Source organism: Cuculus canorus, chromosome 3 (assembly GCF_017976375.1).
Source record: "Cuculus canorus isolate bCucCan1 chromosome 3, bCucCan1.pri, whole genome shotgun sequence".
NCBI lineage: Eukaryota > Metazoa > Chordata > Aves > Cuculiformes > Cuculidae > Cuculus > Cuculus canorus.
The window spans coordinates 9,518,688-9,540,428 of record NC_071403.1 but is presented as its reverse complement, the minus strand read 5'-3'; the positions used below and the strand labels follow the sequence as shown (position 1 = coordinate 9,540,428).

At 37.8% G+C, this 21,741-nt stretch overlaps 1 protein-coding gene across 1 annotated transcript in view; it reads left to right on the top strand.

Annotated features, from left to right (window-relative positions):
• Positions 1-21,741, top strand: part of HMGCLL1 (3-hydroxymethyl-3-methylglutaryl-CoA lyase like 1) — an 85,808-nt gene that overhangs the window by 7,312 nt on the left and 56,755 nt on the right. The window contains exons 2-4 of the mRNA XM_054063954.1: positions 15,523-15,600; positions 16,580-16,687; positions 21,424-21,519. Coding sequence (XP_053919929.1) covers positions 15,523-15,600; positions 16,580-16,687; positions 21,424-21,519 — 282 coding nt within the window. The remainder of the gene's footprint in view (positions 1-15,522; positions 15,601-16,579; positions 16,688-21,423; positions 21,520-21,741) is intronic.

The window sequence follows — 21,741 nt, the reverse complement described above, 5'->3', positions numbered from 1 at the left end:
CTTAAAGGTGAAATGCTGAGTACCTAGAATGAAGTTACATTTATTTTACCTCAGTTTTAATGACAGAACCTGGCTTTGGTGTTTCAGAGGAAAAGGCATCTCAAATTCTTGCAGGGTTGGAAGATTCACTTGTTTATGAGAGTGTGTGTTTGAATTTCAGTTTGTATGTGAATATCAACTCAATGAGAAACTGGTGTGGTGTAGGTACAGTCCAGAGGTAAACCTGAAGTGAGTTCTTGTCACCCTCTGCTCTTTCACAACATAAATATTTAAGGCATTTAACCAAGGTGATGATTCTCTGGAATTTTAGGAATTGAAGGTTATTGAGATCCTTTGATGTGTCAAATGTGGAAGGAGTTATATTTAAATAAACTGTGGGGGACTTCAGAAAAGTAGTTATTTAGTACTTTAGGCTGCGTTGAATTCTCTTCTGTTGTTTAGTGCTCTCATTCATTTGACAAAGGTGAAATATTTTCTTTAGGGTTCTTCTTTTCCCTCAAATGTAAGATGGATGAAGTATGAAAGAGAAATGTGTGCTAAAGATGGTGTGCAGTATTGTGAACTTGATGGGGAATGTGTACCACCTCATAATGTGTGCCAGTGCTCGTCATAATGCATGTGTGGACCTTGACCCACACTATGATGAAGTACTCATGCACTCACTAAGGCTCATCAATTAACTGAACCTCAGAAAATACTGGACTAGAACAACATTGATTTGAAGAATAAGGATAAAAAGATATCAGGCACGAATTTATAGGAAAAGATTCTCTCTGGCTATCTAATCCATTCATCTTCTGTCATATAGAAAAACTCATCAGGATATTGAAACTCTGAGAAAAGTTGCTTTATTTGCTGATCTGGAATTTCTGAGATAAGAGCATGTAATAGGAGGCCTGCAGCTCCATGATCTAAATCAGGCTTTCATACTGTGCTAAATACCAGTAAAGATAATTCAGTATTTCTGCTTTTCAGCAAAAAAGCTTTTCAGATATTCTTTTACTGCTGCATTAATGTATTGCCCTTTTGAGGGAGAAATGTTATGGTGTTCACACCTTAAAACTAATGAGTGCAGTGGAAAGAAATGTTTTTTGTATTTTGCAGTGTGATGATAGTGACATAAGTAGTAATTAATAATACAGAGTTTATTAAATATGAGATTTTGAACCAGATACAGATTTTATTTTTCTGATAATCTGGCCTTTTAACCAATCTCTCGCTCCAAGGGGATCAGAGAACTGATCAATTGCATGATTTACATTTCAGGAAAATACTTTCAGGGTAGTTTTAATGGTTGTTTTTTGGTCTGAAGGTATTAGAGTTGGAAGTAATCGGCTTATGAGTTCTTAAGCTTCTTCTGGGTTAGACACAATTAATGGTGAAGATTTTAATCATAGTTTTGGATAAAATTGTAATGTTGTAAAAGATGAAAGAGATGCTGCAGGTGATAAGAAGGAAATTATGCTTACTGTCAGAATGTTGTTAGGGCTGGTATTATTTTTTAGGTAATTTCCTTGTTAAACAGAGATTTATTTTATGTTTTGGTGCAAAATAAATGAAAGTTACTCCAGTTTTTGTATTACATTTGAATTTGTTACTTGGATGAGAGTAATTCTCAAAAGCTCTTATGACACTCCCCCCCCCCCCCCCGATTTATTACATGCAAAAACTGCATCGGTTAAAAACTTTGCTGGGTAGACATTTCTTCTTTATTTGGCTGTTTTTTGTTCCACAGATGTTAGCTGTTTTGTATGGGAATAAAGGTGTTAGTTTATGAGTTTCTTGGGAAAAAAGTTTAAAGGCTTTGAGTGCATGAGATGTGTGGACTGAAGCGCCAGAGGACATTGGTGGAATGTTAGGTGAAACCCATAGGGAAATAATTCAACAGCAGCATCTGGAAAGGAACTGTATGTGGCTTTAGGGTTTACTTTTAATGCAAGTAGTTAAGATGAGATTAAATATAGGTGTTAGTATGTGAGAAATAGGGGAGCAAGGTAAGTGATGAGGGTATATCATGTGGAACACTGGGATTAGGGGAAAAAATTAACAGAATCCACAGCTGATCACAGCTGAATTTTTAAAAGCCTGGAAACATATTTGAATTGAACTGTATGCTGGCTCCATATAAAGTGAAACAGCTTACATGGAGAATTTATTGAGGAAGGAGAAGAGAAAGGACAGGCAAGTTCCTTGGCCCTGCTATGTCTCACTGTTGCATGAGTGATAGGAAGAAGACCAAAAGTTAATCTACTAAGCCAGCTGGCTGTTGACTGTACAAAGAGAAATCAACTGGTGACTGAGAGTAGTCTCTTGTCTCCCTGCAGTCTTTCGATATTTAGAACTTGATTCAGTTGCCTAAGGACAGTTGTCCGATGGCACGTGAGATTCCCTAAGGTAGCTGAAATAGCTTATAGGGTTAGCAGATACCAAACAGGATTTATGGGAGTCTTGTGCCCTCCTGCGCAGTAGCTGGAAGTCAAGTGCAATTCATATCAAATGCTCCGAGTGCCTGTAATTATCCATTAGAGAGTGCCCTTACTACTTTGCCGAGTTGTTTCATACATGTTTGGCCATTGTTGACATTGTTGAGAAATGGCCTGATTCAGCTGGCCATGCTTCGTTAGTGATGCCATTTAAGATGCCCTGTGATATCCTGCTGTACCTCCAGCTGCCAAAAAAGGCACAGGTCCTGCTTCCTACATACTGTGTGTGTTTAGGCAACCTTAAGACATTGTATGTGAATATATAAATTGACTGTGCTGGGATACCTAGCACACCTGTAGACATAAATTTGTAGACACCTAAGTTCAGATGTCTTAGAGTCCAATGGAACCTTGCCATTAAGAACGTTTCAGGACATTTTGAGCTTAGTAAGTGGTATGGCTGGATTGCCATTTAGTCCCTAAATATTACTAGCTGTCATCAGAGTTTGGAACAATCCTTTGGTCAACATTATGTGCCACAGTAAATGAAAATAAGTCTAATGGTAATATTATTTGAATTTTTTTACTTATTTTGTGCTTAGTTAACACTGACTCACTGATCTTATTACCAGTTTTACAACAATGCACTTTTCTTTCTCATAAGCTGTACAAGTTATTATCCAGAATAAGGAAGCTGAAAAAAATCTTGCTAAATTTGTGATCTAGAAGTGGATGCAATAAAAAACTAGGAAATCTCATGATTAATTTTGCCATTATATCACTTAATCTTCTCAGACAGTGTAAATCGATGTGATCCCATTTTGGTGTCACCTTTGCTATGGTTTCTCCAGTACCAGTTCATTTTCTTCTGCTTGTCCCACTTCACTGTTTTCAGGTTTCCATGATTAGAACACATTAAAAACTTATTCTGTTATTATTTGATGGAGCAAATCAGAAATTTAACAAGTTCAGCAGAAACTGTGACGTATCCTTGTAATATGAGTCCTTTTTAAGAAATTCATGAGAACTGATGATATTTTTTAAATGTTTATTTTAAAAATAAGGCACTATGCCTGCCTTTTTTCTAAATTTCATATAAGCATTTTTTCAATAGCTTTAATTATTATCAGTTAAACAGGCAGAAAATTTTATCCTTTAAATATGCTCATGTTTGACTGATTCCATTGTGAAAATGGAAGATTTTTATAACATCAAGAATGGTGTAGCATTCAAGATACCATAATTTCCTTCCTGCTATTGGGAAATTATTATAACACTTTACAGATGTTAGTTTTCTAAAGAGCTTTATAAATTTTAAATTCTTCTGAAGGATGAGTTGCCAACAGTGGCTAAATAAATAACCGTTAAACTACTGTCATTTCTATCAGTGTCTTTTGGGAAGAAAGCTATGGAAAACATAGTGGTGGGCCAGCTGTACCTGAATTAAAGATTTCCTTGATCTTTTAGGCACTGCCTTTGGACACAGAAGGTGATTTTGATGACAATAATAATTGAGAATAGTTGATTTACTTCCAACTTTTTACTTGAGTTCTTAGAGACCTATGCATAACTCACTTTTATTGACAATGAGGTATTTGAAGAGACTTATTTGATAGGGTAGATGGACTGGCTTGTCAATGTATTCATTTTTCCCCCCATTGATATCCCAAAGCATTATAAAGGGCAAATTACTTTCACATGTTGGTCTTGTACGGAGGATCATGCCTCTGCTTTTTCAATGTGTATGGAAAAACAGCACTCTTTCTGCCTTCTAGAATTCTGTCTTCAGTCTTGCCTGTAAAACACCATACACACCATAATACTATTACCATAAATAATAGTAAAGGAAAGTGTGGGAGGTTTTGGCTCCAGTGTCATCAGTATGCTGTTGATCTCAGTTCTCTGTATCCTTTTCATCCAGCCCAGATGGCAGAGTGTAATTGCTTTTCCAGACTTTGACCAAGATAGGGATATGGATGAAAGTGAATTGGCTGCAAATCAACTTGGTTAATGGAGAAATGCTGCTTGTTTGCCAAGGGAAGCATTTAGAAAAATAGAAAAAGGTAATGTGTACACCATCTCCTGAAAATACTTTTTAATTTTTGCTAAAGTGACTGGCTGTGTTGGCCTCTTCCTAACAGCGGAGACCTCTAGTACCATTTATTATTAATGACTCCAGTGTAACACAAGTCTAACTCTCTGGAGCGTGTCCAGAGAAGAGCAACGAAGCTGGTGAAGAGACTAGAGAACAAGTCTTACGAGGAACGGCTGAGGGAGCTGGGGTTGTTTAGCCCTGAGAAGAGGAGGCTGAGGGGAGAACTTATTGCTCTCTACAACTACCTGAAAAGAGGTTGTGGAGAGATGGGAGCTGGGCTCTTCTGTCAAGTGACAGGGGACAGGACAAGGGAGAATGGCCTCAAGCTCCACCAGGGGAGGTTCAGGCTGGACATCAGAAAAAAATTTTTCACAGAAAGGGTCATTGGGCACTGGCAGAGGCTGCCCAGGGAGGTGGTTGAGTCCCCGTCCCTGGAGGTATTTAAAAGATGAGTGGATGAGATGCTCAGAGGCATGGTATAGCGGTCGATAGGAATGGTTGGACTCAATGATCCTGGAGGTCTTTTCCAACCTTGTGATTCTGTGATTCTGTGGTTGTCTATGCCTCTATTACCACCTGACTCTAGCAATACATTCCCTTCTTTGTTATTTTGCAAGTTATCCAAAATTATCTGTGACTGCAGCACCTCTGTCTGCTTTTACTTTGCATGAACCATTAGTTGTAATTGACACTTGTATTCAAACCTCTGTGATTCCACGTGCTCTACATTTGTTGAATATAGCTCCAAATATATTCTAGAAGATGGCAAGTCAAATTGTCAGTGATGATTCAGAAAGTCCAGGCACATCCAGGAGACTCCTACTTGACAGAATTGTTCTATTTTTTCTGTTCAGTCACATTGTGAATGATTTTATGTAAAATACAGACATGAATATTAAAGAAGGGTTTCCTTTGTTTTCAAAGATTGTCAACAGTTTTGAGCTTGATTTTATCCTTCTGAATATTTGTCCTGTGCTGCTACTACTTTTTTTTCAGAGCATCTGACGTCATGGCAGGGAATTGGACATGTTTTGCAGTTACTTTTAGAACTAGCTGCTCCTTCTGTTAGATTTTCATTCCCCAGTTCCTAGCACTTCCATTTTACAGGGCTGTCAGAACAGAAGTTTTGGTGGTCTGCATCACAATTTAAAAGTAGTAACTTTATGCACTTCAAGTATTTACATTGCTTACCTTTGCTTACTAAAGGGAAAGGCTTCTAAAGGTCTCTTACTATCTTCACATCATAATAATTTTTATTTTTTGTGTACTTTCACTGGCTTAGTTTAAAGATTCAAACTCAATAAGATGTGTAAATTAACAATAAATATAGAATATTGATATTCGTATACCTATATACTCCCTAAATATTTATTTCTGATATTTGAAATAACAGTAGTGCTAGTATTTTAGTTAATGTGTCTTTCTTTATGAATGTTTATAGTTTGGATAGGTGGTCTTAATCCATTTTGCTCTTTATCATTATGTAATGTGGGAAATACAGCTTTTATTCATTTTCTATTCAGTGTAGCCATTACTGTGTACCTGAGTTAAAACCACTGGTTAGGTTGTGTTCTATTATTTCACAGTGTCTGTGCTTTGCATAGTTTTGGGAGTTGAAAGCCATATATGAAAAGTTACCAAGGAAGGACTTAACCAGAACTGAAGCTAAAGAATATAAGCAACGATTCATGATTTTATATACTGCTGCTGGGAAAAACACACAAACAGTGTAGTAGTTCAGCTCTTCAGCCTTGGAAGAAATACTCTTACATTCTGTATTCTCTTCAAATAATGGAGAGATCAAGAAGAAAATCTAGTTTATGAAGAAACTAAGTAGGTCTTAAAGAAATACAGGGTAATATCGTTGCAAGATCAGTTAGGTAACCCATGTGATTTGTTTGACTAGGAGAACTAGTTTCAGAATGCATTCCAAACCCACCACATGATAAAATAACAGTGAAGATTCTTTAAGGCTATTCATTCCTTCTGAACTCAGCGCTTCCACATGAAAGAGGAAAATGAGTAGTTTCAGAATGAACGTCAGTTTAGTCTTTGATGTGATATGGAAAGTACAGCAGAAAACAACTTTCATCCTTTCATGTATTTAAAAACATCTTAATAAATTATTAGAGCTTATTCTTATGCTTGTAAAATAAAAGTCAAAGTAGACACCTCCAAACAGTATTCAAATACATGACTACCCTTTTGATGAAACAAAATGGAAAGAGCCAGGGTTTCAGCATATGGGTATGTATTCATAGTTCAAGCTGAGTTCACTTGAATTGGTTATATGAGGCAAGTTATATGTTAGAGGGAGCTGCGGGAGCTGCGGGTTTTGTTTGCATCTCTGAGCGACTAAGCACATCCACTCTGAGCAAAAGGGTAAACTCCAAGTCATAGAAAACAATATTCAGCAGGTGTTTCACACAAAGTATGTGTGAGTTGACCTCTTCTGATCTAATAATTTAAAGGAGAATAGTCTGAGAAGTGAGGAATTCCATCTCTTATTCCCTCTGTTGGACTCCCGCAGACAGAGATTATATTGATTTATTAACTCTGTAACTCTTCTGGAAAATGTGCTATTTTGTGTTTGGCCTGAAAGAAATATCTTTTCCTATAAAAAGGAGTTGCCTATTCGACTTGCTATATCTTGTTAAATTTTGCTTAGACCTGGGAGGTACTGTGCTGTGAAATCCGTTTGCACACTTACTACCCCTCCAGTGATTCTCTGACCAGTAAGTGATTTAGCACAACTGCATATTGTGCTTCAGTTGTGCTACATGAGTGGAGTTGTATTTGTGTATCAGACAGAGCTTTTTTTTCTCTTAGTTGAATTTCGGTGTATTTTTTTCATGTCAAACCCTTGTTTTTTCGCTTGAACAAGACATAATCCTTTGGGATCACTGTCCCAGCACCTGATAGCTGTAGCCTGCACTGGGTAAGGAGGTGGTGCAGCAGAATCGGAGGGAGTTAATGTACAAAGCACTAACTTTCAGACTCAACTAATGACTGCTGCTACTGCTCTAATCTAGAGCACGTGATATTACTGGCTTCCATCAACAAAGCTTCGACTTACAGGGCTAACCATTAACGGCTACTGCACTTTCTTTTTAGGTACAACTGATAGAAAGCGGCAAAAAGAGGGAGAAATAGGCTGCATTTTACTCCCAGCCTGTATGACGTGGGATAAAGAAATGCTCAAGGAATAGATATCTGAACTGGACGTCTAGGAACAAGGATCAGATATTGTAATAAATTCTAGAACAAGAAATTTCTCTCAGTTTGTCAGGGAGCAGCGGGGGCCATCGGCTCCCTGAGGGAGGTGATTTGGTAACAGGGCTGGTTGGTCACCAGCCAGACCCCAGACCTACAGTAGGTGTGAGGTGTGCAGGGTAGACCTGGAGGTGGAATCTGGACTCAAGCAAGAGTCCAGGTCATCAGGCAAGTTTGTAGTGATGAAGGAAGTCCAAAGTTAGACCCGGGAGTGCAGATCAGTGAGTCAGCATCAGGATTCAGTCCAGTGATGGTAATCAGGGTTGGCCATGCAGCCCAGTGACCATCAGGCAGGTCCACAGTAATGAGAGAGGTCCAAGGTCAAACTGGAAAGTCAGTCCATGGGTCAAGTTTTGGATTAGTTGAGTGCTCTGTTGATCTGAATTGCTTATAAGGTAAGTTATAAGTTTGGGCAGAAGAATGGAAATCATGCCAGTTGCTCAAAAGAGATGCTCTGAAACAAGATTGGAATGTTGCCTTACATATACCTGGAAAATTGTTGATGTGGGTATATTTTGTATAACATTACATCCCCTCCCATGTATTTATCCAGTGTTTGTGTGAGGGAGAGCTTAAAGGCAAAGATGAAATGCAGCAGTGGTATTGACTGGGGATCATGTCAGCAAGAAAGGGTGAAAACTTATTTTGGAATGATGAAAAGAGTACGTTGCCTACCAAACTCTGGGAGGAACTCAAAAGTTAAGTTCCTCCAATTTCTCTATTTAATAACTCATTAGATTACATATCATTCATTTGAGGCAGATGACATCTGAATTAAGATATAAGGAGGTATCAGCAGCTGAATTGCCTGTGGTAACCAGAGCAAACCTTAGACTTGACTCAGTTGCCTGCATGTATGTGCCTAGTGCCATTTAAAATACCTACGATATATGGAGCATCCTTACGGGTTAGGCATATCCTGTACATTGCAAAATGCACAGGAAATCTATGTCCTTCTGGAGTGGTACTCAGTTGCCAAACAGTTGCACAAAACTGGCAATTAAGATCATTAAGGCTGAACCTTAGGATGGCCTGAATTATTTCTTTATCTCCAGTAGCCATAATAAATAAACCTCCTTCAGCTGCAATGGGAATTTAAACATCTAGGATGCCTTTAAACACCTGCGTAGGAGGAACCATTTGGAAACTCAGTTCAGGTGCCTAGCAGGTCTGTAGAATACCTTTCAAGATGCCCTGCAGTATCTCAGTAGATATTTGAAATGAGACCTACAGTAAATGGGTGAAGTGGGACCCATGCCCTTCCTAAACACCTGGAGGTTGGATCTCTTAGGTCATCCAGAATGATTCCAGGTATATACATTTAGACGACAGGAATGAGATGAGGTTTCTTAACCTTGAGCTGAATACCACTCTTAAACCTCATCTTCTGTAGCTTTGGAAGACCTATTCTAAAGGATTTCTGAAAGGAATAGTAATATAGAGATGGTATTTTGCTTTTTTAAATTTATAACTGTATGCTGACAAGTAATGTAGTTAAGAGTGTGGCTTAACTTTCCTAGTTTTGTGAAAGAATATTATTCTTAACATAGCAACATTTTTTTACAGTCTCAGGAGAATTCTCTAGTAATGTAATTTGCTATGTTTTCAACTGCCAGTTCATCAGAATTCTGCTCACTTGATAGCATTCTTTTTATGAAATATTAATTTCTAATTTCTAAATAAGTCAGAGTATTTTCTTATTGTTTGTTAGTTAATATTATTTGTACTTTGTGGCTTTTGTCTTTACCATTACAGTCCTCTTTGTAAACAGGATGAGATCAAACAACTGGTCGCTCTAGCAGCATAAGCATTTATACTTTAGTTGATCTCCCCTGTGTTTAAAATCATATTTCTTCTGTTTTCATATGAGTGATTAGTATTTTATTGTAAACAGCCCTGCAACAATTTAATCAGTGTACCAGCAGATTATTTTAGAATTCAATAATTAGTGGAAATGACAGTAGAAATATTAGAGGTATTAGTTTACAATAACAATCCCAACAGAGAATTCTCACTTCTGATAATCTCCTGGTATATGTAAATCACTACCTTTTTATGGGTCCGCACAAACCTTCTAATAAAAGTTGTAAGCAGGTTCAAATTAAATTTGAAGAGGTGGACTAAAGTAATACCTGTAGGCTTAATCCCAAGTGTAAGAGAGACATAGACATACTGGATCAGATCCAGCAAAGGCAATGGGGATGATTAACGGATTGGAGCATCTGTCATATGAGGAGAAGCTGAGAGAGCTAAGAGTATTTAGCCTGGAGAAAAGAAGTCTCGAGGATCTTATCAAATGAATGAATCTGTAGTAGTGTGAATAAAGAAGAGTAAGTCACTGACAGGTCAAGAGGCACTGGGCACAAACTGAAGCACAGTAAATTCCATTTAATGATCAGAAGAATCTTTTTACTGTGAGAGTCATCAACACTGGAACAGGTTGACCAGGAGTCTGCATCCTTTGAGATACTCGGGACCGAACTGAACAAAGTTGTGGGCAACCTGCTTTAGTTGACCTTGCTCTGAGCATGGGTGCCTCAGCTAGATCATCTCCAGAGAGGTCTCTTCTGACCTCAGCAATTATTTATCTTATTGCAGATAAGTTAGCTCTGTATTTAACTTATTTAATTCTGTAAGGATTTACTTGCATTTTATCTTTTGCCCTTCTATGGACAATGTCCAGTTGATTGAATTATTTTTTGAGCTAGGAAGTCTGAAACTAGACATGGTATTTCTATTTAGTAAGTGGCTGGCTACTGTTTAATCTCTGACATCCTGGTTTATAGTTTAGGATTAGATGTGCTATTCCATTTTTTTTTTTCTTAAGAGCATGATGTTATTGATTCATGTTCACTTTGTTATTCATTTTAAATACCCCAGCTTCTCAAGGGCTGATGAGTCTTTTTGTAAGTCATGGCCTATTCCCGGCCACTGTTCTCCCAGTGGTCTTGTCAGCAGCGTACAACAGAAGTTCTAGGACGAATACTCAGTTTATCTTTATTTAGGAATATTCACCAGGTATGCCCCACTGTTTTATGAATATCTGCATATATTATTTACATCTCACAGATGACTTGCCTCCATTTCCCCCCTATTTAACTTGAGAATGAGTATGTGTTATGTTTGCCTTCCAGCGGTGTGAAATGTGTACAAATGTCTGCAATGCCACTTAAATAATTATCTGATTATATACTAAGAATTTAATTTCTTCCTGTTTATTTCCTCTATGTCTTGTAAATTTTAGAGACATCTATGTGTTGAGAAGGTTGACCACTGTTTTCTTTGTTCTCCTTCCAGCAATCATTTTATTTATCTCAGAGCTTTCTCCTGGTTTTTGGGCATTTGTCCATGTCACTGCACACATATATATGGAGTTATGGTGCCACGTCCCAGCTGATCCTTGTTTAAAACTGCTCTCCTGAATAAATCTTCCTTGTACAAGATGGACCTGGCTTTGTTCAGCTGTCCTCTGTGCCAGAACACCACCTTGTGGAAAAGGAAAGCAGAACTTCATCTTTGCTTGCTTAGAACGATTGAGACTTGAACCTCTAGATTCTTCTCCCTTCCTTTTGGGTCCTTTCAGTTGTTTCTGAGCAGCTCTGGGTAATATTTGCCAGCACTATTTGTGCCTGTAGGAATGAGCTGCATGGACAAAAAATCATGAGGTTGAATGAACCTCAGCACCTTTACTAGAAGTTCTGAGGCAGTGACAGAGTTAAAAAGTGTGTTTATTTAATTTGATTACATTTATACTTATATTAAGACGATTACACTGCTCTAATTAAGGCTTACTAGGATTTTCTATAATAAACTTGAATTTTCAGCTATTTATAACTCACAGAAAATGTTTCTACAGAAACTTGGCATTCAGTGCCTCAAGCTGAATGGTTTGGTTTTCCCTTTTCTGTTTTGGTTTTTTTTTAATTTTTTTAAAAAAGTTTCTTTGGCTACATTCTGTTTTGAAGGAGGCAATTTTTTGTGGTTTTCTATGCTTTTTGTTCTTCCTTGGCAAGGCTTGATACATGGAAAAAGCAAATTTTCCAGGCTCTTAGTCCTTTATGTCAACTATTTCCTTTTTGATATTTCAGACATTGTACTTTGGTAGTCATTACTTTTTTAACAGAGCCACTATATAATTCAATAAGCAGTCGCCTTTAACTATATACCGTAACACTTTTTATACTTCATTACATGAAAATACTTCATACAAACAAACTAGTAAATATTTTTTCTGCAACAAAATTATTTATTTAACATGTTTTAGTATTTAATGTAAGTATTTGTGTATTTATGCAAGGTTCATCTTTTTGGGATTATCTTAAAATATAAGAACTATTTTTTTCATTTTTCTATTTATTTATTTTTATGTTTTCTATTTATTACCTGCAGACTATTTAATACCATACTTGAAGGTGCTGAAATTCTGGAAGTTTGTCTTGTTGTTGGTTCTGAAATGTCTTCCTTTTACCCAAGGGAATGATGCGCATTTGGAATCCTCCAGTTAGAGATTGGGGAACTTGATCTCTCAATTCAAGAACCTTGAGCTCTGGTTAAGGGCTAATGCCATTTGGAAAGTAAACCAGCAGGTGTTTAAATTCTGCATAAATTCTTAAAGACTTCAATCTGTTCTGTGGATTTGAAGCTTGCCTGGTGAATTCAGGTGGCATCAAGCCTGGCTCGTAGTGTGACTGGTGACTCAGGTGGCTTCTTCAGATGTGTTTTGAGTGATGTTCCCTGCAAGTGTGACAGCGTGGTCGGAGAACTTCCCAGGAAAGCAAGGAATCTTTTTTGCTTCTTGATGACACCCAAGTACATATCTCCAACTTCTTGGAAGAGCGTCCTAACAGCTGGTTATTGACCATTTGTAGGACAAGGAGGGTTAAAGTAAAGAGGTACTCCTTTCCTCCTCTGATTTATCTTGGGTCACAGAATGGAAAAATACTGGAGTCATCTTAGCAGAAGATGAAACATGTACTTAAATAGTCTCTGATTTGTTTCTGAGCTTTATCCGGTGATTATGCACTGTAAAGTGCATACATAGTATATGGAACCCAAGTGTTCTCCTTCTTTTTTGCTTTCTTGTTATCTGAGCTTCAGCAATGCAGCACGAGAGAAATTATTAGTTGAGTTGGGTAGAAGGATGGTCAGAACAGGATTTGTGAGATGACTAAGAAGCTGACTGAGAAGGAAAGGAGAGATAGTGTAAAAAGCAGATTTATTAGACCAAAGAGACATCATGGGTAGAGTTCCTCAGGTCTTTTTTTAAGATATGTTTCTTCTACAGCACTAACCCAAATTTTTTGAGATAATATGGTAAAATAAGGTAATCATGTTAGTGCAGATGTTTTCACCAGGAAGTGTTAAGGTAGTGAGATCTGCTGATGACAGAAAGACAGGTGGCATTATCAGTGCCACACTGGATACCACACAGGAAGAACTGAGTAACTTTAAAGACCAGAGCAATTCATGTACTATAAATGAAACGATGAAATGCAAAACAAAGGAAGACTTTTCTGGACTAAGAGCCAAGATGTTCATTCAAAACTGTTAGTTCATCAGTTTTAAGAGTGTAAGGATTTGTCTGTAGTACTGTCCTGAATTTCCACTCTGTGGCCCTTTTGAGAATCACCCCATAAACAGTTCTCAGGGCTGTGTTCAAGAACTGTGAACTGGAGTTGAGACTGGCTAGCGGACAAGAAGGCTACAGAGAAAAGCAGGGGATGAGAGGCTCGGAGAAGTAAATGCCTTTTATCCCCAATGAAATCCAAGGGCTGCAGACATCTCCACGCGGCTACTGCACATGTTCTAGCTGTGAGAACTGTTTGGTAAAGACAGGTACAGCTCTTTGATTTCAGCAAAAGTTTTACCACAGTAGGAACTGAATAGGACTTACAGGCTTTGGCCCAGAAATTGAACATTTTTTGCCACCAAAGTTTTATGGACATTTTTCATGCACTAAATTAAGCATTGGTTCTATTTTAGCTCTTTACTCAGAGCTTTACTCATAGCACAGCTGTGGCATTTGTCTTGAAACAGAAGGGATCTGATAATAATGAAATAACCAGATTTATGCCCATAGGGCTGAAATGGTGCCATACTTGTGAAAATAACTTGGAAAAAAAAAAAAAAAAGGAGAAACAATATGCAGCAGATGTGAAGGTTTTACCTTCACATTTAAGTAGGTTTATACTGTCAGCGAGTGTGGGCTTAGCAGTGCCTGACAGAGTTTTGACTTACCAGATATTCCACATGATCAAACAGACACTATACAGCTGTTTCCCATTCTTTTTACTGGACACAGATAAATACACAGTAAATGCTCTGAAATATGTTTATTGTATTTTGGCTGGTATAATGGTTGTTGTTGCAGAGAATGATTTTAATCCACAGGCACTAAGAATGCAGAGTGCTGTACAAGGGTGCTGTAGGGTCCTCATTTTCTGTTACCATGAGAAGAAATTCATGGCCATTTGGTTGAAACAACTCTAGTAATAGTAGCCAGGGAGGATGAAAAATGTTTTTTTTTTTCATCTGGTTGTGGATGATGTGAGATTGACGGCTGCGTTTATGCACTGCAAAATTGATTCTGGTTGAGTTGTGACTGCCGCGGGTGGTCGCCACCCCCCTGAACTCCTGGTGGTGTCCTTCCAGTGGCATGGAACTCCTGGGGAAGGTGGTGGGTGCAGCGGGAGCAGCCTTCCTGCAGGTAGCTTGCACTAATCCCAGCACACATTTTCGACACTGGAATGGAGACAGTGGCTCAGATACTGTATTAGTGCAATACAGAAAGCAGGGCATCTCCAGAGCACCTGGTGAGACTGCCTGCATCGTTCCTGTCCACTCCTCCAGGCATGGACAGCGTGCCCCAAGGTGGCCATTTGATGTGTTTTTAAAAGCACACAGCTTTTTGGGGTCGGTCTAAGCAACTGCTCTGTTTGTTTCAGGACTGAAAGGCCCAGGTTAGGTTAACTGCCACACCTGTCAACTTGATTCAGTAACAGAGCAGCTAGATAATAAAAAAGGAAGTTTCATTTCCCTTCACCTGTTTCTTCTGCTCTCCTTCCTCCCCCTCCAACTCCCCATGCTCTCCTTAGCCCTTTGACCTTACTGCTGCCTGCTTTCCCTCCTGTCACCGTCAGACTCCTGCCTTTCCAGAGCTTCTCTTACACCTGGAAAATCCTTCTTCTTGTCTCCTAGGGGCGTTCCTTGTTCTCCTTTAAATCCATCTTTAAAACCTTCGTCTTCAGGCAGAGGAATTACTTTCATCTTTCATTAATAATCTCTTCAGCATTTCTTGAGTGCTCTGTTCTTTTCAGATTTATAGCCGAGTCTTGCAAACGTTTACAGAGAAGTAACTGTTCGGTTAAATTGAGAACATTCAGTTAGAATTTTGGAGGACTGGCTCCTTCGTTGAGAAGCTTTCTGAAATGGGAATATTTCTCACTCTGTAAAACACAATGTTCATTTATGGGTTTATGTACATTTTTATAATAAACATTTGTGGCCTCAGAGGAGCACTGGAACATGCATGTGGATAACTCAGGCTTTTAACTTTTATTCCATAACTTAAGGTGTGGAAAACATTCTCGCAGAGTTTTAACGGCCGTGAGTAAACTTAGTGTTGACAATATGACTTTATACCCAGAATCATATGAGAAGACAAGTACAAGCTGTACCTTTGATCCTGGTGACCTTCGTTATTTTGCGTTTAAGTATGGATTTTTATTTCAGGAATCTCAAGTGTCTGGACTGCCTGAGTACATAAAGATCGTAGAAGTTGGGCCAAGGGACGGATTACAAAATGAAAAGGTAATTTTTTTGTGTGTGTTTTGACATGGATATCAGTGTTATTTTCGTTGTGTAAAACATGTACATCTTGCTAATTTCTTCCACTTTGTACTATAAATATATTTATTTCTTTTTGTGCTAATTCTTTTGTACTGTAGAATAGAAGTATATTACTGTTTAGCCAAGTGTTAAATCATATAATTTCTTTCTATACTTGGTTAACTAGCTTTTCTGTTACCCAACTGCTATTTCTTTTTCTAGAATTTGTCTTGTCAGTTAATGATGTTCTGTCATGGCATAATTGGTAAATGCCATGAAACACTGGCTATCTTCATAATATGTGTTTGTGCTAGAAGTGCTACTATATTAGGAATAGTACAAAAGGTTTTGTTGTACTTCCTGCAGAACAAGCATGGGGAAAAAAAAGCAATTACTCTTGATAATATTATTTGCCTGTAAAGTGACAGGGAAAAGTGGAAGAATATTGAAAGAGACTGTAAAATAGGGTACATGTGTCAAACCAGTCATTTGTTACCCCAAAAAGGAGGATAAGCTTATATATATCATTGTTACTGATATCAAAGATGTTAGCAGTAATAAAATAATGGAATTACTCTTCCTCAGCTGTGGAGCTTTTTATTTTTCCTCAGTTTTTCTTTGGTTGGGCTATTCTTTGTTACTATTTCCTCTGTTGTTTCTTTGCTAGGCTGGTGTTTGGTTACCAATAATTAGTGAGGCCAGACCTATAACCAGTTACACAGAAGTGCTTTCTCATTCTTATATGGTGGACAAAAAAAAGGAGTAGGACCATGTATGCTGCCTAGTACTTTCCTTATGCAGTAGCTTCCTATTGTCAGTGGAGTTGGGATACAGTGTTTGAGGATAGTTTGTTATTTACAAAAAAAAAAAAAAGTATTGGTTATGTACTGAGAGCATTTTACTTGCAAATGTTTCTTACTGCATGAAATACTTTACTATAGTATGTCTCCATGTCTTGTAGGTGATAGTCCCAACTGATATAAAAATTGAGTTAATCAACCGGCTGTCCAAAACAGGCCTGCCTGCAATAGAAGTAACCAGTTTTGTTTCATCCAAATGGGTGCCTCAGGTATGTAAAATCATCACCATTCAAAACTATTTCAATTTAAACGCCATTCCATGCAGTAGAGTTTTCCGGTAATATAGCCTATAGAACTATGCAAGTAAATGGAACAGAAATAATGTTTATTTGTAAAATTGGATGTTATTATCAGGCACCATTTATGCAGTTTTACAGTTTTATGCTTTTATTCAGGTTTGGCTAAGTATTATAAAGTAGTTAAAACTGAAGAAAACCCAGGAAGCTTGGCAGAAAGTTGATTAAATCCCTAACGCAGCAGCAGCAAGTGCAGATTGCTTGAGAAGGAAAGGGGAACTGGAAGCCAAAGATGATAATAAGGGGAGCAGAGATTATAGCCTTGTTGGTCAAAGGACTGTCCAACAGTCCATGAGAGCAGAGCAAGTCCAGTGAGGGAACGTAAACAGCACAGCCAAGAGTGCATGTACTCAGGTGAGTCTAGAGTGGTGCTGCAGGTCCCAGGTAAAGTCCAGATCCAATCAGTAAAGTATGTGGCCAAACATAAGAAGCATGAGATTATCTTTTCTTAAAAGTTGCTGTGAAGCAGCGTTTGCTGTGAAGATGAGTGAAAGGAGAGGGTGAGCCACCTTAAGACTTCTAAACAGAGCTGTTTTGGAGAGCCTCTGCCGATCTACTTTCCAGCTTGTAATTGATGAGCTCCAAGGCTGATTGTGGCTTGTCAAGTTGCTGCTTTCTTATCAATGAGCACTCCAGGCCCTGATCAACAGAAATGCTAGTAGTACAGTTTGCCATGATTACTACCTAGGGTGTGAGAAATCTTAAATATTGTCATTGGTTTTCAAACATAAATAATTTAGCAGGTGGTTATCAGTTTGCCCCTTGTATGACGTTTGTATGGGCGTATGCAAGGAACAGCAGTAAATAGGGAGTGGAAGAATTGCTCACAGGATGCTGAGTGGGAATGAGAGGTGTGGAGATGATGGACTAACACCATGAGTAAAGGGCAAGGTTTGCTGAGTGTAGAAATGATAGATATTTGAGAATACAAAGCAGTTAGGATGCAGAGTACTGAGTTTGAGTATCTAGATGAGCAGCAGCGGATCTGATCTGTAGGGAATATTAATGGTGGGAGGGACTCGTGGAAGCAACACCAATTCAGAGACCTAGAATCGGCACAGGAAAACTTAGATGCACAGGGTTAAGTAGGTTAACTTCTCAGGAGCGCTCCCTACCACCAACCAAGGGAGTAGACTCCCCAGGCCTGGGGACTGCGTGGACTGACTTGACTTTACCTAGAGCCAAACATGTTTTTTAATGCCTGCTGCACTTCGTACGTTTCTCTATCAGCCATGCAGTCCTCCTTTTCCAAACATTAACATAAATGCAGAAACCCATACAAACACACAAGCACTTACATGCTGGAGGATTCTAGTTAGTTCTATTTCTCCTAGATTCTAGGAGAGACATTGCAGATTCAATCCTGATTTTGAGTTTGCTCACAAAGGAGCACTGATATTTTGCAGTTAATATTATGAAAATTCTTTTATGTTAATGTTGTACTGTGGAATGGAGGCAAAGAAAATACTTGTGCATTTTATTTTTTCCCTTTATTTTTGTAAACATTCAGTAGTAACTAAAGAATCGGGATGGTGACTCATCATTAATATAATTTAATGTTGTTCCTCCCCCCTTTCTACTCTTCTGAGGACAAATAGTTATTGATGTAAAAAAGAAAAGTAGCGTATCTTTTTTTTTTCTTTTTCTCTAAATGAAATTTCATTTTCCACATTTGGAACTGTGTGGAAGATCTAAATTTGGGACTTCTATGTATGTGGCAGTTAGGCACATTAGTTATTTTACAGATCTAGTGCTCTATCAGCAGCCATACTGAGTTTTGATGAATTGTAATAATTTGCTCATTATTTTTCCCAAATTAGTTTTTACTAGCAGCAATCCTAGCCTTTCTGAAGTCAGCAGCAAAACTACATTGGCATTAGGAGTGGCAGGTTTTCATCTGAGATTTAACACTGCCCATTTGGGCTTAGAGCTGAAGTGTACCATGTAGCTTCTCTTTGTGCAAACTTAGTCATTCACTGCAAGTAAAGAAATAAGTCAATACTCGTCTATGCTATTAAAACTAATTTTCAATAAATTTTGCACTTGTTTGCACAGAAGCTTTTGAGTTCTTCTATGTTTACTAAAGGCCACACAAGTTATTTACAAAGTAAAACATGAAATAAATTCGTTTAAGAAAATACTTGAGCTTTTAATGCTGTTGCACATCTCCTGTCAAAACATATATAAAGTTTGTCCATTTTAAACTGAGAATATATCCTGTGCATGGACTGTATTCCAGGCTTTCCTCTGAGAAAAACATAGTGCCATGATACTTTTTCATGAGTTAGCAGAGCAAACTGTACAGCTCTTTGAGGGACTCCTTTGAATTATTTCGGTGTTCTTGGGATCCCCAGGGAAGGGTCTAAAGGAAGGATAATAGGAAAGGGGAAGAGAACAGTGACAATGCAAAATTATTTTGGTGTCAATGCAAGGGCAATGATATTGTATCCTTTAAAAGCAACTTCAGTAATTTTTTCCAAGTGCTATCAAACTTTGGTGGTTGTGACAGAGAATAATTCAAGTTCTTAAACATTAGAAGGAGAAGTCTAAAGCAAAGGTAGATTTTTTTCCTTTCTTGTTTAATGATTTCCTTTTCCTGTGGGCCGTTAGGAGTGCCAAATTTAGCACAGCTTTGTCAGTTTTGTAAAAAATAAACTATCCCTTCTTATCTTAAATTTGTATCTGAATACTTTATTTTAATAGCTTAATTTGTGTTTAAAATGTTTTTTATTTAAAAGATAAGATTTTGTTGCTTTGATAGTGAGGGCAGTTTTCAGTTTGTATTTTCTTTGCTCCTTTTTTCTTTTCATAGGTCATGGGAATAGAAGTCACGGTTATGTTTAGATCACTCATTCACTTATTTCTTTTTTTAGTATTTTAAAGCTCTTTTATGGTTTCCCATCCACTGTTTTTTTTGGCAGAGACTTTTTTACTGAAAAAAACCTAAAAGAAAAAGTTCCACAGTAGCAAGGTGCCATATAAAACAGGATCCCACACCTATAACCTAAACAGCCAAAAATTATAAATACCTACCATTAGAAAGCTTATTTTTAAAGAAATTTGGAAAAGAAATATTTTATTAAGATTTAAAATCTTATAACATGCAATATGTGTTAGAATGGGATTTTACTTACAGGAAAAATAGTAATGGGACAAATGTAATACATATAATATTATTTGGATCCAGCAGCTTTATACTGGTTGAAACAGTGTCGTTTTGGTTTTCTAGCATATTTTAAGTCGGGCTATAATTTTAACGTGTGGAATTAGTTCCAGCATTTGCCATTTAATGAATCATTTTGTTTCAAACATTATTCCTTGCCCTGAGAAATGTAGAGACTATTTATATTAAAATAAGTAATGAAAAATTGCACTTAAAAAACTAAGGCATTGCCAAATGCTTTTTTGTGTGGTTATCAGGTATGTTAGGTGGTTTAGTTTATGGAGAAACAATTACAAAAGGTTGCTTTGTGCCATCCCACACAGTGATGGCACACTGATTAGAAATGTGTTGTATCTATCAAAGCTATCAATAAAGTATCTGCTGAAAATAAGGAGTAATGAAAGTGTTGTAGTTCATATATCTTTTCATATGGTACTCCTCAAATGACATTTCACCAGTGTGGAAAGAATGAGAAATCCAATTTAATATTCGTAGAATCATAGAATCATTAAGGTTGGAAAAGTCCTCTAAGATCATCCAGTCCAACCATCAGCCCAACACCACAATGCCTACTAAACCACGTCACAAAGTGCCACGTCTACACATTTTTCGAACACCTTCAGGAAAGGAGGCTCAACCACTTCCCTGGGCAGCCTGTTCCAATGCTTCACCACTCTTTTGGTTAAGAAATTTTTCCTGCTATCCAATCCTAATCTCCCGTGACACAACTTGAGGCCATTTGCTCTTATCCTATGACTTGTTAGTTGGGAGAGGAGACTGACACCCACCTCGCTACAACCTCCTTTCAGGTAGTTGTAGGGAGAGATAAGGTCTCCCCTCAGCCTCTTCTTCTCCAGGCTAAACAACTCCAGTTCCCTCAGGTGTTCCTCATATGACTTGGTCTAATGACAGACTTAGCAGGGCTGGATCAATGGTTGGATATGATGATGTTAAATAACTTTTCCAAACAAAACCGTTCTGGGATTCTGTGAACCTCATGCAACTGATGTCGGATGCCTTCCTGCCCTCAAGCAAACTAACATTCCCACCCAGTTTGGTGTCATCTGTAAACTTACTGAGGGAGCACTCAATCCCTTCATCAAGATCATTGATAAAGATGTTAAATAAGACTTGCCCCAAAACTGAGCCCCAAGCAACACTACTTGTGACCAGCCACCAACTGGGTTTAGCTCTGTTCACAACTCTCTGGGCTCTCTGTTTTTACATAGCAAACAGTAAGTACACCTGTCTAAGCCGTGGGCCACCACTTTAGCCTCAATTCTATATTTATAAAGAGCTGGAAAGTTAAGAAATAAAAAAAAAAAAATAAAAGGGGTTCAACATTGGTTTAACCTCTTTGCTGTTACGCTTTTTGTATGATGTGAATACCTAATGAAGGGAAAACCACAGACTAAGCCAATTTCTGCTTAGCTATTTAAAATCAGTAAATAACTGCTGCTCAATAGAAATAACCTGTATGTTTTAGATGGCAGATCAGAAAGAAGTAATGAGGGGCATTGAGCGACATCCTGGAGTCCGATATCCTGTTCTCACTCCTAATCTTCGAGGTTTTCATTCTGCTGTAAGTGCCTTTATATATGTCCACAATTATCTCTTTCAGGTTTCAGACACTTTCAATTCAGTACAAACTAATGTCATATAAGCTGTCCCGTTAGAACTGAACTATATATATATTTTTTTTAAGTAAAACTTCTTAGTTTTTGTTGTGAAAAATGAGCGAATACACAGAGTGATGTTAAGCTCAGTAGATTCATATTTTAATGGAAGTATTGCTCAAACGGTC